Below are 20,373 nucleotides of genomic sequence, written 5' to 3'. Positions count from 1 at the left end.
TGGCCAGCAGAAACAGGGAAGTGATCGTGCCTCTGTACTCGGCACTGGTGAGGCCTCGCCTCAAGTAGTGTGTTCAGTTCTGGGCCCCTCTGTACAAGAGGGACATTGAAGTGCTGGAGCGTGTCCAGAGGAGAGCTACCAGGCTGGTGAGGGGTCTGGAGACCAGGTCATACAAGGAGAGGCTGAGGGAGCTGGGCATGTTTAGTTTGGAGAAGAGGAGGCTGAGGGGAGACCTCATTGCCCTCTACAACTACCTGAAAGGAGGCTGTAGAGAGGTGGGTGTTGGCCTCTTCTCCCAAGTGAATAATGACAGGAGCAGAGGAAATGGTCTGAAGCTGCGGCAGGGGAGGTTTAGATTAGATATTAGGAAGAGTTACTTTACTGAAAGAGTGGTCAGGCACTGGAACAGCCTGCCCAGGGAGGTGGTTGAGTCACCATCCCTAGAGGTATTTAAGAAACATGTAGATTTGGCACTTCAGGGCATGCTCTGAATGGCAGAGACTGTAGGTTGTTGGGGTTTTTTGGGGGGTTGGGTTTTTTTTTTGTTTTGTGTGTGTGTGTGTATCGTTGGACATGATGATCTTGAAGGTCCTTTCCAACCATGAAGATTCTATGATTCTATGATTAGGGAAGAGGCACTAAAGGGAAAGAGAAAGAAAACAAATATATTCCAGGCATCTCTTTCTAGACATCTCTGGAAAATCATAATCAAGCTCAGATGGCCCCAGGGAGGGAATGAGTTACAGGGAGTCACAAACTTTTCCATGATCAGCTCACCTTGCCTCAACGAGACTACAGCCACACACTGTCCCCAGCCCTGAGCTCGGTGTCTCACAACACCCCTGTCACACAGTCTGGCACCTCTTTCTGTCCCAATTCAATCCCTTCCTGCCCAGTGGAGGGTCGCAGGACCTATGCAACTGTGCAAGCAATACAGGAAAGTGAGCTGGGTCTAGTGGTTGGTGTCCCTGCCCATGGCAGCGGGGTTGGAACTAGATGATCTGTAAGGTCCCTTCCAACCCAAACCATTCTATGATTCTATGAAAATATTTCTAATTTCAGTCTTTGAAGACAATGATCATTGCTGCATTTCAGTTACCAACATTAATGACTAATGGTATGAATTAGAGTGTTTACATATCTATTAAGTGAGATGGCACATATGTTTCAAAGTTTCCACATACATGCAACCTTTAAGTCCACTGAATCCAACTCAAGCATTTGCAGAACTGCTTTGCTAAACAGCAATACAGAAGCATAGAATGGCTTAGGTCTGAAGGGACCTTCAAAGACCACCTAGTCCACCCCCCTACCAAGGGCAGGGACATCTTTCACCAAGATCAGTTTGCCCAAAACCCTGTCCAGCCTGACTTTGAACACTTCCAGTAATGGGACATCCACAACTTCTCTGGGCAATCTGTTCCAGTGTCCCACCACCCTCCTCATAAAACATTTCTTCCTTATATCAAATCTAAATATACCCTCTTTCAGTTTAAAACCATTGCCCCTTTTTCTGTTGCTACAGGCCCCGACAAAAAGTCTTTCTCTGTCTTTCTTATAAGCCCCCTTTACTGAAAGACTGCTATAAGGTGTCCCCAGAGCCTTCTCTTCTCCAGGCTCATACGAGAAGTGCTCCAGTCCTCTGATCATTTTCGTGGTCCTCCTCTGGGCACTCCCACAGGTCCTGCTCTGGCGACACCAGAGGTGGATGGTGGGGTCTCATGAGAGCAAAACCCACCAGTGAGTGAGTGGCCGGCTAAAGTCAGCCCATAGGGAATCCGGAGGCAGGAGAATGACTCCAACCCACAGCTTCAAATCCCAACCAAGCACTACTTATCAAACACCTTGGTCTGCCTGGATCAGAAACCTTTCTCTGTGGAGGAACATTTGAACAGAGAAGGGCTCAGGCTTCCCAAAACCTGTCCAGAGATAGTGGAAGTGATGGCTGATGTGCCACTTCAAAAATGGAAGACTTCCATTCAACTTATTCCTCAGCCAGATGGGATTTGAATCCACACACATCTTCAAGCTTCCTCTGATCACCCACCTGGTGGGAGCACACCCCATCCCCTTCATTGCAGAGTAACTGAAAATGGGACATGCTGCAGAAGGATGCCCAAGGGATGTGAGGCAGAAGACCAAGAAAGCAGCAGACTGACTACAACACAACAATCAGCTGGGAGAATTCTCTGCTGTTTGGACATGGATGCATTTCTCATTACACTGTCACCAGATGTGAAAAACGATGCTGGGAGCATGGATGCCTCAGCTGCTCGGAGCATGCCCTAACCATTCAGACATGGCAGGAAAATCTGTGCCAGTGTCTTCCCTTTCCCTAGCTGTGTTTCTCAATAGAGGTTGGTAACATCATCTGTGCTTTGCACTGATCCCAGTGCTACTTAGATACTTCAGAGAGCCTCCCCCCCTACAAGGGCTTCGTCAGACTCACAGCTATGCCACCTGTCGGGACTCTAGCACTCCCTTTTCTGGTGTGTTTATACCGTACACCGGGGAGTTTGAGGTCAGATGCCCAAGAAATGCTGTGGTCCAAAACATAGCCCCAGAGCAAATATGCATTTACAGATTAAAATACTCACTAAAAAAAATTAGATTTCAGAATTGCTCCTTGGTCTGGAGTACTTAAATTCTGCTAAAGTCCCACTTTAGACACCAAAGTGAGTTCTTTGGATGCTTCTAACTATACAATTTTTTGTATATACAGTGTTAATAAGCAGCCAGCTTATTAACATTAACATAAATCCATCTAATTAAAACACATGCAAATATATGAACCAGTATTAAGCACATTAAGCATCTGATTAGATACTAACCACGCCTCAACCCTCAGATTAGAAACACAGAAACAAAAAGGCAAACTTTACTCTGAACTCCATCCTCTAATTAAACCTTTGGCCTGGGGCCACTGAGTCTCAATGTATATTGTAACACTTTAAAAAAGCCAGACAAAGTTGCTCTGGGCAAGATAAGACTCGGCCTTTCCCGCTCAGCAGAAAGAGAGACCTTGGGAAGCCTTCCCTAACAAGGGATAGCCTTCTCTCTGTTCTAACACTGCGGCAATAAAGTTACTCTTCTGGCTGCCAAATCTTGAAAACAATACAAGTATGAGTAAGTCTGCTACAAAAGAACCTAGTTTTAAAAATAAATAATAAAGAGTAATTAATCTTTGTGGTCTTAAAACACCACTTACGATAACAACTTCTATTATCTCACCACAAATATGCTAATTTTTATCTGCCCAACCCAACAACCTTCATCTAACCTTAAGCTAAATTTTTTCATGGCTAGCGTGAATGCACATGGCAGCAGAACCACCCAGCAGCTCCACCAGCTGTTTTCACCCCTGATGCACTTAGAAGCACTCACCTTTCTCCCCATCCTTCTCCTCTATAGACTATGTGTTTGCTGGGCTACTCTCCTCTTACTTCTCCCACCTGGCTTGCCCAGGAGTAAGCAGAACCTGACGACATGGAGCAATTACTAATAGCTTCATGATACTAAAATCTGAAATACAGATTGTAAAGTCAGGAGGATAAATGCAAAGGTAAATGTGTCCTTTCAATACAAGGCAAGAATTTTTCACGACGAGAATGGTGAATTACTGGGACGGGTCACCCAGAGAGGTTACAAACTGTCTGTCCTTGGAGGTGCTCAAAACGACCCTGGAGCAACCTGACCACACTTTGAAGCTAGCCCTGCTCCACATGGAGGGTAGGACCAGGCCACCTCTTCCATCCAAATTTTGCTGTGGTTCTATTCCAAGATCAGCAATATCAAAGCAAAAAAAAAAAAAAGATCAAAAAGATATGATGAACGATAATAAGCTTTTAAAATAGACCTCCCTAAAAGAAAAGATCTGCAGTAAAAAAAAGGTAAAATTCTGAAACAACTGGGGTTTAGCATTTTTTTTTCTTCCAATTTCCAGTTTCTCCTTGTTCACCACCTCTTATTATAGCTCCTTGCTGTGGCAGAACAAATGGCATTTTCCCCACACTTTTCACCTTTTTTTCCCCCCTTCCCTTGAGGAAGATTTCAAATGTGGCAAAATGGGGGGAAAAAAAGGAAAACAACAACAACAAAAAAAAACGACAAAAAGAAAACCACCAAGAAATTAAAAAAAAAAAAACCATGTTGTGAAAAAAACCTGACATAATTAATTTGAATGTGTTCAGTGGCAAACAGGAAGAAAATAAGGAAAAAATGAAAACACAAGGCTTCTTCAACATATTCGTATTTAAATGGTATAAAATATTATTTTCCATCAAGACATGTAACCGACAATTCCTAAAATTTGAAAGATCCGCTGCTGGCTGATTCATACAAGGTCAGCTACTGCAAGGCAGGTGGTACTGTAAAAGATATGCACTATCAGGAAGTTGTTTTGCATCGCTCTCCTATTCTCCAGCCAAAACACTCCGAGTTACACAGAGCTGAGCCAAACACGGTCTGTTTTAAACATTAAATAAATCCTTTTGCTCTTCCTTGCACCTGAATCCCATCCTATGTCCAAAACAATAAACTAAAAACAAGTATTTCTCTCTGACAGAAATGACTAAGCCCTTTCTGGGCTATGAATCTCATTCATTTCCTGGAAGGAGACTAAAAACCTCAAGACTTGTGACTTGAAATGCAGGGGGAGACATCAAAACTGGCTGACAAATTCCAGTTTTTCCTGGCTTCGTACTTTTATGCATTACTGCTCATTTTTTCATTTTTCCGTTAGGTATGAGATTGTTTATAAAGCCGTCTTCAGTGCTCCCCGCTGCTGCGCACACACAAGTGGTGGTGTGACTAGGCAGTGACCACCAGGCATGATGTCAGGTACGTGACAGCCCATCTGAGGGCAGGGCCGAGGTGACATCTCCCCTTTCCACTTACTGAACATCTGGAACACCTCCCTTTTCTTTAATGAGTTCCCCTATGCATCATACCTTTATCAACTAACACCCAGGGGCTGGCACCAGAGCTGCAGAAGAAAAGGAGAAAACGGGGGAAGGTTAAGCTCCATCACAAAGGTGGACTTCAAGGAGTCTTGCCCCAGCAGTTTTAGCAGCAGAAGGGTTAGAGAAGGCTCCCATCCACCAGCCCCATGCAAAAAAGGCTGTGCATGGTGCCACTACCTACACCGTCAGGTGAAGTTTCAATTCACCTTACTGCTTGGGTGACCCCAACAAAGATGCAAAAAACTACAGAAGAATGTTTCTGTTAGCAGAGGGATATTCCTCATTCTTTTGTATTGCAGCCAAACATTCCCTCAAGCTGTTTGGTTTAAGATGCGCTTTTACTGAGCACCACCAGAGTGCTCAACACCAGGCAGGGACACCCCCTCCCAGGAGCAGAGAAGGCCTCTCCAGCCCAGTGCTGACCCAAGGCTGGGGTCCGGGTCAGACCATAGCTTCACACCTGGTCTCTCCAGCAGCAGAGCAGGCTCCTGAGCCCCACTACTTACACATTGTCTTAAATAGGAAACTTAATCTCTTGTATCTCTTACAGTAGTAGTTGCTCTGCTGTCACTCTGCATATAACTGCCTCCTCCAAGTGCTCGGGGCTTTTCACGAAAAGCCCCTTCGTGGTCAGGGGGATATCAAACACCTCCTCTCGGCTAGTATTGCCACTGACCTGGCGATGAGGATCGTACACTTGCTGGGGACCCACAGAGGGAAGTATGCTTGCCAGCATCTTGCCTCATGCTGCAGGTTTCTTGGTCAGCAGCAGGCACTGGAAGACATTCCTCTTCTTCCCGATGCCCAGGCTAGCATCCTCCCCCCTCTACCCTGTGAAGTTTCCAAGGGGGCAAACTCCTACAGGGTCAAAGATTCGTCCGTTTCTCTAACCCCCTAAACTGTCTGACCAAAGAAATATTATCTCTCCTCACAAATCTCACCACACCTAGAAACATTTATCTGCTGTTCCCAGTGTTTTCCTAATTCCGTGAAGGAGAACAGGCACTTTGCCTCCCTCTTCCTTCCCTTCTGCAGGGAAAAAGAAAACTAAAATTCCAACTGAGGGAAAGACACAGACAGAATTTTCTTTAATTTAGACCAAAAACATGACATGCATCAGCCAAGTTTGAACTGGCAGGAATGCGTTTAACAGCAAGTGGAAAAAGGGCAGGGAAAGGGCAATAAAGTAAAAAATGCCACAGAAAATGGTAAAGTGTTGCCCAGAGGCAAACTGTAAAGCAGTGAGGTTGGGTACTTCAGTTTACTCCACGAGACCTATTCCTAGAAAACAATGACGATGCATTTATGAAATAAAACGGAAATTCTCCTTCTTCATGAAAGGGAATTAAGCAAGTACAGACACAGTTCCTTTTGCTATGATCCACAATTAATTTTCATAATTCAGGCTGTAATTTAATTGCTTTTACTAATAGCCTTAAACCTAAAAGAGCACTCTCTTCTTCTTGAAAATAACTGTAAATAGTGGGAAAGCCGGCAGCAATTGCTCTTGTTTGATTATCATCACAGTTAAGTCACCCAGACAACCTGAACTCACCCTCCCAGCGATGCCCTTAAAACAACCAGAAACTGAGATGCTCTCAGCCGCCTGCACGTAAGGCAGACTCCTTGCAAGGTCCACGCTCCTGTGCTCCCCCTCCCCCTCTGACAGCCAAGGGACACAAGCCTGAGTGTGTCAAGGACAAAAAAGTAGCAGTGAAGATGCTGGACCTGACTCTGATGGTTCTTGGGGGCTGCCAGTCCTAAAAGACTGCCCTAACCTGATGGTAGTAAGAGCAGGAAAGTTACTTGGAAGCATTTTTCTCATCCAGATTAAATCACTCCATCTTTCTTTTTTTTTTTTTTTTTTTTTTTTGTTAAACTGTGAAACAGTGGGAAGATTTTTTTATTTTTTTTTGAGCAGCTCTAACAAATTATTTGGCTCAGTATTTAATACTGATTATCTCCATAAATTGAATTATCTAGTTTTCAGAAGTTTTCCATAAATTGAATAATCCAGCTTTCACTTATGAAAGTGCGATCAACAAGAAAACCGGCTTCTCCCTCTCCCTCCTCCCTACCCCTCCTTCTCCTTTCTTCAAACCCACCAACAAATAAATGTCTAAGCATAGCACCCTCTGTTGGGTACCCAGTTGCCCCTGGCAGCAAACTGCTTGTGGGCCAGGTGATCTCAACATCTGACCAGTCTGTGTGAGTGAGCAGCTCCCGACATGGTTATCACGCAGGCACAAGTGAGGACTACTGAAAGGTTCGTGCTTTCTTGTTTCTTTTGTTGTACTTTAAATGATGTGGCTAACAAGTCCTGACCTGTGCAACTGCACTAAATTCCTGAATTATTTGCAATGCTCCCTAGACAATCCAGGCTCTCCCCTTATCCAACCCTTTTTATGTCTTATAAAGGGAAAACAAACACTTTTTCCAAATAATAAAGCTCCAATGGATAAATTATTCTTCTATCTTTCCATCAGCCTATATGTCTCCACATCCTCATAAAAATGAATGAGGTCCAAAACCACCAGATGGTACAATAATTTTCTCCAGCGATGTGACGCTCAAAAGTAATTGTTTTCCAATAAAAATAGTCCAGCATTGGACTGAAAACTGACAGAATCTCACAAGCATGAGGTCCTAACTGGTGATGGATGGTAGCACCCACATCTTTCACGACACCGATACTAAAAAGAGCATCCTGGCACTGTCAAGGCAAGGAGTTGCAGGGGCAAGCAGGCAGGAAAGAAGGTCTCATGCTCTTTCCAAGTCCTTGTAAATTCCTTGTTTCTCATCCATTTTGATCTTTTGGGAGTTGGGGGGAAGAAACAGAGTGCTGGGACAACCTTGATCGCCCCACAGCAGAAGACGAAGAACCTTGTCCTCCTCTTCTCACCTGTACTGAGACCTGAAGCCCTCCTGCCCCAGTCCAACCCCTTCTCCCTCCCTCCCTCTCCTTCTCCTGCAGGCACAGGGCTCCCTCAGCCACATGCAGCCCCCGGCTGTGCTCAGCCTGTTGTCTTTGAGGACAAAAACACAGTGATGAGGACAGCACAAGGAAGCAACAGGAGTCAGTGCTTCTCAGAGTCAGGTGAAAGGAGAATATGGCCATAAGAAGCATCAAAACTATACTTTCATAAAGGAGAATGAAAGGATACAAGAGCCAAAAAAATAAAATCATACAAACTGCTTAGAGGATACCAAAATGGATGTCAAGCCCAGCCCAAGCCTGGACCTCAGAAAGAGACAAAGGGAATAACCGACCTCTCTTGGGCTGAAGGAAAAGCTGCCCAGAAATCTTTCAGGAGGCCCCCACTCAACAAGGGTGGCCAGTAAGCACTGCCCAGGCAGGACTGCACCGAGAGCTCCTCACTGTGCGTGAGCATCGCGACCAGGCCCCAGGAATTTGGATCGGTTTTTGTTTTATTCAGAAACAAGGGGAAAGATCCAAACTTCATTTAAGAGCAATGACTGGAGTACAAAGGGAGATGTCACCTTTTCACTGCAACAGTGCCCATGAGGCAACCGCTAACGCAGCATGTTCAAGACACGCTCGTCTAACACTTAACAGATCCACAGAAGCCTGTGTAGTGGCTGAAGCACACATCCCTCCTTTTCCGCTATATTCAAATTTTGTGTATGTATAATATTTAAATCTGAAAAGCGAAAAAAAGTGTGAAAAAGACAGAGAAACAAAAAATATACAAGTCCTATACAAGTCTCATGAGAGCAACATACTCTTTTCCACATAAATGATGCAGCACACCTGAAAATTAACAATTAGCATAATGAAAAATTAAATAATTTTGCTATTGAGATAGCAGCTGCCCTGGCAGAGCTTAATCTGGTACCAGCTGAGCCAACCCACAACACGCCCAGAATGAACATCCCCATGTTTCAAGCAAGCAGGCACCCAGTTGGCTTTGCCCAAGCACCTCTCAGTACCGCTGGTACCCTGACGATGCTTCTGGGTTGGGCGTCAGCTGGTTTTGATGAAAAGCTTCGCCAAGTCTGTGAACAAAACTACAGCTGATTTCTTCAGGCTTTGAATAATGGTCTTCAATGCTAAGACCCAACAGCTGTTCCAGCAGTTGAGCAATGTGAACAAATATTTACTACACACCAAAATGAAACAAGTAAAAGCTTTTTTTTTTTCTCCTGTCTAGCCAATATTTGAATGAGACTTGGTATTCATTTTTACATCTCTTGAAAGAGCTGCTTACAACAGACAGACAAAAACCATCCTTCTCCTGATGAAGGCAGTAGCAGATTTCAAGCTATCTGTCATTAAGAATTAGAAAGATTTAAGACAGGAAAAAAGCCCTCACCCAAAGAAATGGGCTAAGTGCTGTGCTTTTACTTCCCAAAAGCTTGCACGAATCTCTCTTTCAGTTTGGCTCATATGGAAACTGCCTGTCCTCCAATTTTTAGCAATTTAAAGTACTAAAAGGAAAACAGCCAAAAGTACCAAATTTTCAATGAAAAACATGTGAAGCCATCAAGTTTAACACTGTTTCCAATCTCAGCTATAAATCAGCTGGGTCTGCAAAAGAAATTATACTCTTCAGCAAAACCGAACTACAGTTTTCTGCTTGCAATGAAACCTGAAACCAGGAAAAATTCACCTGATTTTGTTACAAAACTTTTCAACAGCATACCCCATTGTAAAATTGTGTCTATTTTCATCCCACTTCCTCTACCATAAAAAAAAAAAAGCTACAAAACTTGTTTAATGATATTCTCCCAAAAGAAAAATTATAGTCATAAATAAAGGATAAACACTGACAGAACCGTGATAAAAATTATGTTTACTCTGTACATCAGCATGCCTACAATAGCACATTCTTCTGTTTTGTGACCGTCTCCTTTTTGTCTGCATAATTTAAATATCTGGAATCATGGCAGCAATGCTTCCCTGCTATAATTCTTGCTTTTTTAAAACAGACAGCTCTTTAATCTTGCAAAGGCAGAGTCTATTTATAAATATAGAATTGCATTCACAGTGAGTCAAGGCACAAAAAGCTTCTGGAGAAACTGAATTACAAGAGCCATTATTATCCTTTTTAAACCCCTGGGTACAAACCAAATCTCTGATTACCCCTCTCGAACAATTTTTCATCTTAACCACAAAATAAAGCACAAGGGTTGAGAACCTGGGATGAAATGGTGAAGTACTCTGCTGCAAACTGCACACCAGACCACTGTTAAAAGCTTTCCAACTTAAAATAAAACCTTACCACCTTCCGAGCTTCCAAGGATGTTCCAGGTTGATGGCAATTTTTCATGAGCGACGGCCATCGTCAAGTCATTATCCAGGGACTGCAGATCTTCTATCCCTAGCCCAGACTTATCCAGCAACATCTCGTGACCAGCGGCAGTGACACATTCTGCATGATCGACTAGAAAGCGAGACAACTTGCAAGACAGATTCTCTGTATAAGCGACGGGAGAGGTGCCGAGGACCACAGGTGAGTATCCCCTTGTGTACATTAACACAGAGACAGAAACTGTTTCTTGGCATCCATGGCCTGTAATTATAATGTAAATTAATCACTAACATTACCCATTTTCAGAAAATACATTAGTTTTTCCTCATTCCTCCCCTGCCTTTAAGAGCTGTGACTAGTCCTCCAGAATTATTTTATTCTTCCCTCTAGTTACATCTATTTGTCGTAGGGCATCCACCTACCATGTCTGGGGATGAACTTGGACTCAACTAGCCTGTAAACTGCCAGTCCTCCCAATTATACTGACATAATTAATTCTAGAACCAGTCTTTCTAGATTAAGGTTCTTTAACCTTAAAGAAGAAAGAAGAGGTAACCACATCAGGATGAAATCACACAAATCAAATGCCTGAAGATTTCTGGATAAGAATTAAGAAAAATGAGGTGCTCAAGACAAAAGTGGGAACACCAACTCTGAGTAACATACAGATTTATTAACACTTGTTTTGTACCTGCCCAGTGTCTCCTTGTAGGCCAGAAGCTTTTAACTAATGCATGCTTTATGCTTTTGGCAGGCTTGATTAAACGCTGTATCTACTCTCTGACTTACAGCTGGGACCCTCGCAGTCTAAGGGAGTTTGTCACTCAAATCTCTTCAGTATCTCGTGCATTCCTCCTCCTCCTTTGCCATCTAAGTGAGAGTGGAAGTCATACACCTAAAAGAGGTGCAAGCTGTACCTCTCATTGGTGAGCTAACCATGACATACTACAGGTGCAAATCTAAACTTTCTAAAATATCCCTGAATAACTACAAGTATATAAGCGATCTAGTAACTGCAGAAGGAAGCATGTACTTACCACAACTGCAGTTGTTTTTAAAGTGCTCCGAGTTCCCTTATGTTTAATTTGGCCACTATGAAAAAACACTAACATCAGCAGGGCTATATTTTAACCTCACACTTTATTTTCATCTGTCCATGGCTTCTGTTGGAAACAGGCGGAGGATTAAGTGTTGCCTGTAGCCTCCTGTTTTTATTCCTAGCCCAGAAGCAATCATTTAACAGTTTCGTTTCAGGCCTCTTAAAAAAAGAAAGGAAAAAAAAAAAAAAAAAAAGACTGCTACCTTGGAATAAGCATTACATTTTCCCCAGTTGTATTCCATGATAGGACAAAAGAAGCCACCATGTAACAGCAGAGAACTTTCCCTTTCTATACTCAGCAGTTATTTTCAGACTCTAAATCCCCTTTAGAAAACAAGAACAAATAACAACCAGATCCTATTGCACAGGTACATCGTGCCTATAGCCACCCACTCCTCACACAAATGAAAAGGTCACAGAGCACCCAACAAAGGTGACAACCAGGGTGTATGCTACATCCACCACGGGGACAAAGCCAAGGCAGAGAGATGGCTGCGAGGCACCAATCCCCCCTGTCCGCAGCGAGGCACCCCTGGAACGGTTTTTCCCCGAGAGCCCTGCAGGGGGTCCGGCTCCAGCAGAGCTCCAAGCGTCCCACACCTCCACCATGAGCGCCCTGCCAGCCGGGCTGACTGCTGCGCCCACAGAAGGCTCAGGCAAAAACACAACTTTTGCAGGGGTTAGGATGCCCCAGGGCGAACAGTGGCAGCATAGAATTAATTCACATTAAAAATGATGCCATCCCGGAAGACTGCACTTTAACACACACCCAATTACGCCAGCCCGGTAATGCTGTCTGCACCTGACACTGTGCTGCTGTGAGCGCTGTGAAAGGCAGGATCGCCTATGGGCAGTCAAACTCAGCCTGGATCCTAAAGGCCATCATTCCTCCCTGCACTTCCCCCACTACAGACCCGTAAAACGGAGTTACACCAAACCGTCCAGTTGTGCCCAGCTTTGAAACGGGGGCGGGGTCCAGCAAAGAGCTGAAAAACGTCAACAGGAGTTAACGCTCACCTGGAGCAATGGACCGAAGAGCATTGTCACTAATTCGCTCCGCAAACACTACATGCCTCTTCAGGGATCCATCGTAAACAAAGTAAAACTCGGCATCCTCCGGGAGGTAAATGTCTTTGTCAAATCTTGCATTTATAGTCAGCTGTCCCTGAAAAATGAAAGCGCTTTCATAAACATCCAGTAAATTTCTCATCTCCAACAAACGCGTTGATACATACTTCAGATGCAAGTTTATTATAACCTTTTCAACTGTACTATACAGAGGCTGCGATCCAATGACCAATCTGCAGTTTTCTACTTCCACTTAGAAAATACTGGTTTTATGCCTGCACAAGCAAAGGTGATTTAAAAAACCTGCCTTTTAAATAATGTCTTCCAACTAATCCCTTTCGTCCTGACCCACACAAATATAACTGACTTGTTATTTAAAATGCGTTAGAATAAACGAGTCAGTGAAGCCAAGTATTTTGCTATTTACAAAAGCAGGCTTTGTGTTAAAAAAATTAAAAAATTCAAAAGTGCTTGAAATGATCTTAGACTGAGTTTACAAAACAAAAGCACTGATGTAATTCTACAACTGACTATGCTGGTTTCAAAGAATACTGGTTCCCAGATATCTGCCCATGGGTTTCTTTGTAGTAAATAGAAAGCAACCAGCCAAGAAAAATCTGTCATACAATAGCTTCAGAAAAGAACAGGAAAGGGATCTGAGAAGCGGCAAACAATAACAAATGTCTGACATGTCTGAGGGAGGAAATTTAGATGAAGTTGCATTTCCTCAAAAAGGAGGACAGGGTGCTCCACCACGGTGCCTGGCTGCCACAGTTGTTCCAAATAAGACAGAATTGCCCCAGCATCTGGCAGAAATGGTGATTTCTGTAAGACACGCTGTAGAAGAATATCTCAGCCATTCACACCTCCAATCTGTGCCTGCCCTGTCTCTATTCAAAACAGTTACTACAGCACTGACTCCACCGGCTGCATAAAAAAGTCTGGCAAAAACCTGCACCAAAGCACAAGAGAGCAGCACAGACATTTCCATGATTGAAAACCTCAGTTATGCTTCTGACCGTCCTGACAAGCTTCAGGCTCCTTCCCCTGTTCATTATATGGCAAACGTACATTTTACTGCAGTGAGGCTCCTGCTGCCCCCCACACACACACACACTGTAACATCTTTGCCTGCCTTCCCCCAGGACGTCTTTCTCGTCACTCATAACAATACAAATCCTGCATTTGTTTTCCTCCTAAATGCAAGCTGGTCTACTGAACTAGGGATGAAGAGGCAAGGGCCAGTTTCAGGCACAAAATCTTCCTTAGATAGGAATGTTCCTGTAAGGACAGATGTAAACAACTTCAGGAGTCCAGTATTGAGAACAAACATGCCTGTCACCCCCAGAAACTGAAAATGCACCTCTTTTTAGTAGCCTGAACTATTATTATTATAACTGACAAGTGTTTTCTCTTTGGGTTTTGCACTGTTATACCCAGAATTTATTACTATTGTTATTACTCATTATTTTTGTTAATCTTTATATGTTAGTTGCGAATAGCCCTTTTTGTCTGTTGAGTAATACTATGTCTGGCTATTTTGGGGAGACAGGAACAGGCTAAGTCCCTAAAGACACTCCACAGAACACTGGAGTGGGTGCTTTGCTGACTGCAGCCTGTGCACAGGAGCACAGCAGAATTTCTTCCACACAGGCACTGGTGGCCGTAACTCCCAAATCACCTCTACACGCTCTGGACGCCTAAGGCTGAGGGACTACATAGCCAGCCAGCTTTCACATTTTGTGGCAATATTTCACTTTTCATAAACCTACTCTTGGGGGGGGGGGGGGAACCTAGCTCAAATCGTAGCCATTGGCTTTTACTGCTCCTTTTAAAAAAATGTTAATTTAGACTCAGTAAGGACAGTGGAACATCTTAAACTGATCGCACTGCGTGAGGTACAGGCACGAGGGAGAATTTCACAACTCCTTGCCTTATAATGGATGAAGGAAAAACGCAAGAGTGGAAACGACAGAGTGGAAAGCTCATGTGTTTATGATAAAAACAGGTTTTTCATAATCCACTCCTTACAACCCTCCAGAAGAAGAAACTGCTGGTAATTTAAGCAAAGATTTTGCAGAAGAAATACAAATTGGCAGCAAGCTTGTATCTGGCCAAACAAGATTCATTTGGAAAATCCCACGTGATCCAAAAAGAGGGTTAAATCCTGTATTATTAGAGAGGCATCAAAGATAACAAAGAGAGCAACTTTCACAGAGAAATACTAAGCTGTATCTTTTGGATGCTGGAAGGTTACCACACCCGGCATCAGAAACAGTTATTTCGGGAAGGACAAGCTCCTACCATCATCTCCAGCACTTCCCATCTGCCATCGCATCCATCCTGCCTTCAGACATTCTTGTTTCACATTGCTCAATTCCATCATCTTCTTTCACGCTGACACTACTAAAACATGCATCAGTTTGCTCTTCAGGCCATCACAAATGCCTTATGCTCCAGCTTCAAAGCGTCTTTTTTTCTCCTCACCCACTCCTCTCCAAAATACCCTTGGTGCAGTTATGTCATCTGCCCTTCTCATCACCTGCAAATCTTTTACAGGTGCATCCTACTACTGCTGGAGCTCATCCCTACACTGTCATCCCCTCCGGTCCCTCCACTGCTTTGCACAACACTTGTCCCCACTGGCCATGCCCCGTGCCAGCGGGCAGCTGCCTGCCCTCTCACAGGACACCTCCTCTTCCACCACACATCGGACCGTCTGCCCCCCGCATCCTCTCCTCTGAGATACAGCCTTCTCCCTGGCTTCAGATCTACACATGGCAGAGCCTATCTCAGCCTGTATTTGGGAAGGCATACTTACTGCACTTTGGAGACACTTTAATACCAAACTCCGTGGAAGCTTTGATCTTTATAAAGCAAGATATGCTAGCCGCCCTTTGGAAAAGACATGGAAAAAATAAAATCATTTGTGCTACAGGGAACGCCATTGCTGTTCAAAATTTATCTAATACTACATTTAAATCTGAATATTTAAGCATCCCTTCCTTAAGCAACCCAGAGTCTTCCTTTAGCACAGAATTACATCTATTTAATGACAGGTTTGAATGTAAAGCAATACTTCGAATAATAGCACTAGGAATCTGTAAACTGCTAAAGAAACAGAATTCATAGGACAGAGTGAAATGAGAAAGAAGAACCTTGTATTATGTTTGATCAATTCCTTTCCTACATTTGCAGTATCTTTTTTATACATATTTTAATATAGTTACTATAACTATTAGACAATACGTTGCATACTTAGCATACATACAATCTACATCCTTATATATATATGTACTATATAAAGAAAAGATGCTGTAATGCAGCTAGATAACATCACAAACAGATGTGACTGATGGAGATGGCTGCTCCCGCAAACCGTTTGCACTGCTGGCACAAATGTGGTTATTTGGCAGACCAGTCTTTCCCACTCTTATGACCACGTGCACTCCCCTCCAAACATTGCTGGCAGAATTCATTCATTACACACATGAGAACAAACACAACACTGAACTCAGAGGATGCTTTTATTGCTGCTGCGAGAGGTGTCCCCCTGCGTGTCTATGCACACAACAAGGGTGCTTTCCCATTCCGTTTCGCAGCTGTGAAGGGAGCTGCAGTGAGACAGCACTGTAATTAGCACGCCGCTCATTTCTCTGCGTGAAGCCAACTTTGTTACCAGAACTGTTTAATTATTTTTTTTTCTTCAAACAAAGATGACCTGCAGTCCATTCTAGAAAACGCCTATGTAGAAAAACACTTGGAGAAAGCGATGTATGTCATGAGCCTCCTCCAGACTCTGCAGCTGGAAAAGGGCAGAAGCATTTAGCCAGCTCCCGACCCAGACCACCTTTCAGGGTGGAAATGGAGGAAGCGGAGATGAGGGGAAAAGTCTACCAGCTTATTTAGTTCTTTGCACCCTGTTTTCGGATGTATGACCTTGCCTTTAGCTGCATTTAAATGTAGATCGCTCAAGGGTGGTGACTTTACCGTGCAGCCACCTCTGCACACAGGCAATCGATCTTTTCATTGAGAGCTGCCAACCTTACTAGCAACGACTGTACATTTCTTCCACAACTTTGATCAACGCATTGAAGAGCTTTGGGCCAAAGACGTCTCCCAAGTGTAATACACCCTAGCATTTGTCACATGAATATCTGGGGAAGAGACTGATGCAGAGAACCTTATTAGAAGAAAAAAAAAAAAAACACAACCAAAACCACCAAAAACTTAGGGTTTCCCAGGCCATATAAGAACAGCCTGGAAAGACAAATATACAAACCGTTGAAAAATATATACATTGTAAATAAAACAAAAATTCACTGCCACATCTACTTTGGTCAGACCGCTAATAGGCTTCCTGGAGGGGTGGCTCATGTCCCAAGCCTGTCAGTGTGTAGGAGGCATTTGAGCAATGCCCTTAACAACGTGCTTTAACTTTTGGTCAGCCCTGAAGTGGTCAGGCTGATGATGGTGATGGCTGATACAATGACTAGATGGTCATTGTATGTGCCTTCCAACTGAAATAGTCTAGTCTATTCCGTTCTACTTTGGATTATTATTTTTTGTAACAATTATTGAAGCTCAGTGTTAGAAAAGTGCAACAGAGCTTCAAAAATGTGTACAAACTCAATCTCTATCAACTTTGCACAAACAAAATAAGCTCACCTAGGCAGAAACCCAGAAGCTGTACATCAGCCCTTTAAGAAAAGGGCTTATTTTATTAGCTTGAACCTGAGGGATACTTTATATCTTTGCATTATACCCATTCCCTGCAAAGGGCATTTATTTCCTGGCTCCCTTGGGCAAGCCCAGCCCAGGGAGCAGGTTGCAGCAGGAGCTCCCTGCGCAGATCTTCCATCTGCAGACAAATGAACTGGGGGAGCAACAGAGGTGGGAGCAATTCCAGCCCCATCCTCCTGCTCCTTTCCTAGCAAAGCATATGGGAAGGAGGGAAGTGGGATGGATCTTGCAATGAGACTCAGTAATGTATTCCTCCACCAAAGCAATGCCCCTCTGCTTCACAAGGCTTTCCCAGAGCTTTTTGGGAGATGCTACCTCTTCTGTAACAGAGCTGCTTCTTGGCAGAGCCCGGGCGTTCAACCCAGGTTCTCAGTCAAAACATATATCCACCACTCAACTATTACAACAATTCGTGAGAAATTCATACTCACAGAAAACATTTATTCAGCCTCAGTCTCACCACATCTGGGAAAAGCACTTCGCCATTGCTTCCAACCCCATTTTGCAAGGCGCAACCAAAACACCTTCTCAAGTCTGCAAAAAACCTTTGCTAAAGCATAAAGAGACTAAAATTATTATTATCAGCATTTAGAATTAGGTAATTAAGCCCTAATTCACGTATCAGTACAAAAGAGCAAAACCAACAGAAATAAATTATGATATATGCACTACCTGAAGTGTGGATGCTGTGCTCTTACAGAGCAATGTTTGTTCTGAGCTCATTCCAGACACTGAAGCTGGAAACACATCCCAGCTGGCACATTTCTTCTGCATTTCTAAATATAGAACCAATTTAGCTTAACACTTATCCTCTAGGTACCAAAGCCCAGACTAGATAAGTCACACAGATGCCACCTCATCTTCAGAAAACTGGCCAAGCGGCCTGGATACAGGTCAGCTGTGAGAGCATAGACCCAGAGCACTTTCCTAGGACAGATTCCTGACAATCAACTAGTTGCTAGGTGTCTTTGACACTATTTTCACAAGTTCATTTGTCTAACAACAGTTCAACCTCTCTCCCACTCTTTATTCTCCCTAATAAGCTTATTTATAGCCTCACGACTTGGAAAAACTTAACAGGGAGTTACAGGTTTATTTCTATGTGTAGGTATGCTTAAGCCTGCTTCTCAGGGTCCACGTGGACCTCAGATAGTTCAGTCCCCATTTAACCAAAGCAAGAGAAAGGATGTGCCACTTCAGCATCTCAGCAAATAAACACAGCCCCTGGTCACAGCTGGTTTCTCAGGCAGATGCTGGGGAACGTCCTTGCCCTGAGGCTCCCACAGTGTTGATTCTGATGGACATGCAGAGAAAGTAAATTTTAAAGTCAAAGGGCACTTATTGAGACCAGGTAGCCCATATCTTACTTAGATTTACACCTGAGCGGCTCAAAGCAAGTACCTCAACTCTACCATACCACCAAAGGAACGCATGTGAACAGGAGATCCCTCAAACACGGTCCAGGCCTGTAACACCACAGAACATCAGGCAGCCACGTCAACATCTCTGACTGCAAAGAGATACCAGAAACTGTACAGAAGTAAAAGAAAATGGGAGAAACCCTTGCTCCATTGAAGCCAGGAGGAGTTTTGCCACCAATTTAATGAAAGCCAAGATTATCATTGCAATCCTTGAAATAAAAAACAAAAAAGCAGGCAAGGGGATTGGGGAAAGGACGCTGCAGCTACAGGGGCATTAACAGAGACACCAACTCAACTCTAAATGCATTAAACCTGTGGCTGAGCAAGCATTTGGCAGCATTGACCTCTGTGGGATCCACAAAGAAAAGCACACCTTTTATTACCAGTGATAACACTGCCCTGGCACCGGCGCCAAGGAGGAGATTAGGAAGGTTTGTGTTTTTAACAGGATTTATAGGCCTATGCACTCTTTCAATGTAACCAAACAGGTTTTGCAGATGTATGTTTTCTTTTGGTTCCTCTAGGGCATTCCAGGGCTGACCGGGTCGGGCAGACAGCAGAGGGTCCCTCAAGCCCTACGTCCCAGCTGAGGAGCAGCAAAGACCAGACTCTCTGTGGCTTCAGGAGAAGAGCCCCCACCTCCAGCCACACTCTGACCATCTTCTGCATCCCAGCAAGGGACTGGGTCAGGTTCCCTGCAAGGAGAACAGGGGAAGGGAGGTAGCAAATCCCCACGGGTGAGGCATGGTGGCATCCAGGCAGGTAGGACGGGATGCAGGGGCGAGCATGGCACTTCCACTGTGCCTGACCCCTACTCGGCTGCAAGTCACCCCATGCCCTAATAAATAACTGACCCTTACCCTGAACTGAGGTTCTCCCACTTTGAATCCAGTTAGGTAACACCATCTCCTTCACCAGCAACCTGCCCCAGCAAAACAGGTGCAAGGCAAAAAGACCTTTAATGGGTCCAGATCCAGGCTGCTGCGCTGGCTAACACTTAAACTTCAATGATTGGTCCCTATCCTTGCATACACAGCCTGGATAAATCTATTTTCCCAACAGCCTTTTACCATAAAAATAATGCATTCTAAAGTATGCTAAAAATGTCTTTACCAAACTATGTAAGCAACATAATAGCTTGAGAAATAATGTTTTGTCCAGCATTTTCAGCAAATATAATAGTACAAACAAGCCTCACATTTGTAGCTACATGCTCTAAGAAAAATATCAATGTGCAGGGATATAAAAATGTGCTTCTTTATTCACAAAATGCAAGACCCAGGATCCCAAAGTAAATGTGAATTCCCAAGTACTGCTAGCAATACTGGGGCTTTTTTCCCACTATGTAAGCTGCCACTAGCATTTAGCATAAATATTTCTTCATTGTTCAAAAGACTCATTTCGGAAAATCTTTGTATTTTAATGTGAATTGTTTAAACATATTCTGCTTGTGCTTAGACAAGAATAGTGGCAAGAATAGTTTCCCTGAGCAGCCACGCAGTTTTAATGACCTTTGCTGCAACTTAGCTACAGCTAGGAACAATTCTACACAAAAGATGCTAAAAAAGCAGTAGAAAAATGGTAAATAAACACAAAACAACCATACTCAAATAATTAATAACAAGGACAAAGTCATAAACACGACTTTCTAATGTTCGGTGATATTTTTATAACAGCAACCAGACAGCTCTTGTCTACAGATCGCAGTAAACGTTGTTTAAGAAAGCATGTGCCCTGTTTGAACAAAATGCAATGGGATTCAAGGCTAAACACAAAATGAAACAGCAATTGTACCCTGGGAAGGAAAG

General features: G+C 43.6%; 1 protein-coding gene across 1 annotated transcript in view; it reads right to left on the bottom strand.

The window, feature by feature from the left end:
- The window catches only part of ARHGEF28 (Rho guanine nucleotide exchange factor 28), a 130,700-nt gene that overhangs the window by 92,466 nt on the left and 17,861 nt on the right, over nucleotides 1–20,373 (bottom strand). Inside the window, exons 3-4 of the mRNA XM_063320101.1 lie at nucleotides 12,351–12,498; nucleotides 10,205–10,495 (exon numbers count right to left, since the gene is read on the bottom strand). Coding sequence (XP_063176171.1) covers nucleotides 10,205–10,495; nucleotides 12,351–12,498 — 439 coding nt within the window. The remainder of the gene's footprint in view (nucleotides 1–10,204; nucleotides 10,496–12,350; nucleotides 12,499–20,373) is intronic.

Source organism: Chroicocephalus ridibundus, chromosome Z, assembly GCF_963924245.1.
Source record: "Chroicocephalus ridibundus chromosome Z, bChrRid1.1, whole genome shotgun sequence".
Lineage (NCBI taxonomy): Eukaryota > Metazoa > Chordata > Aves > Charadriiformes > Laridae > Chroicocephalus > Chroicocephalus ridibundus.
The sequence above is the reverse complement of the archived record's forward strand: the minus strand, read 5'-3'. Positions and strand labels throughout refer to the sequence as shown.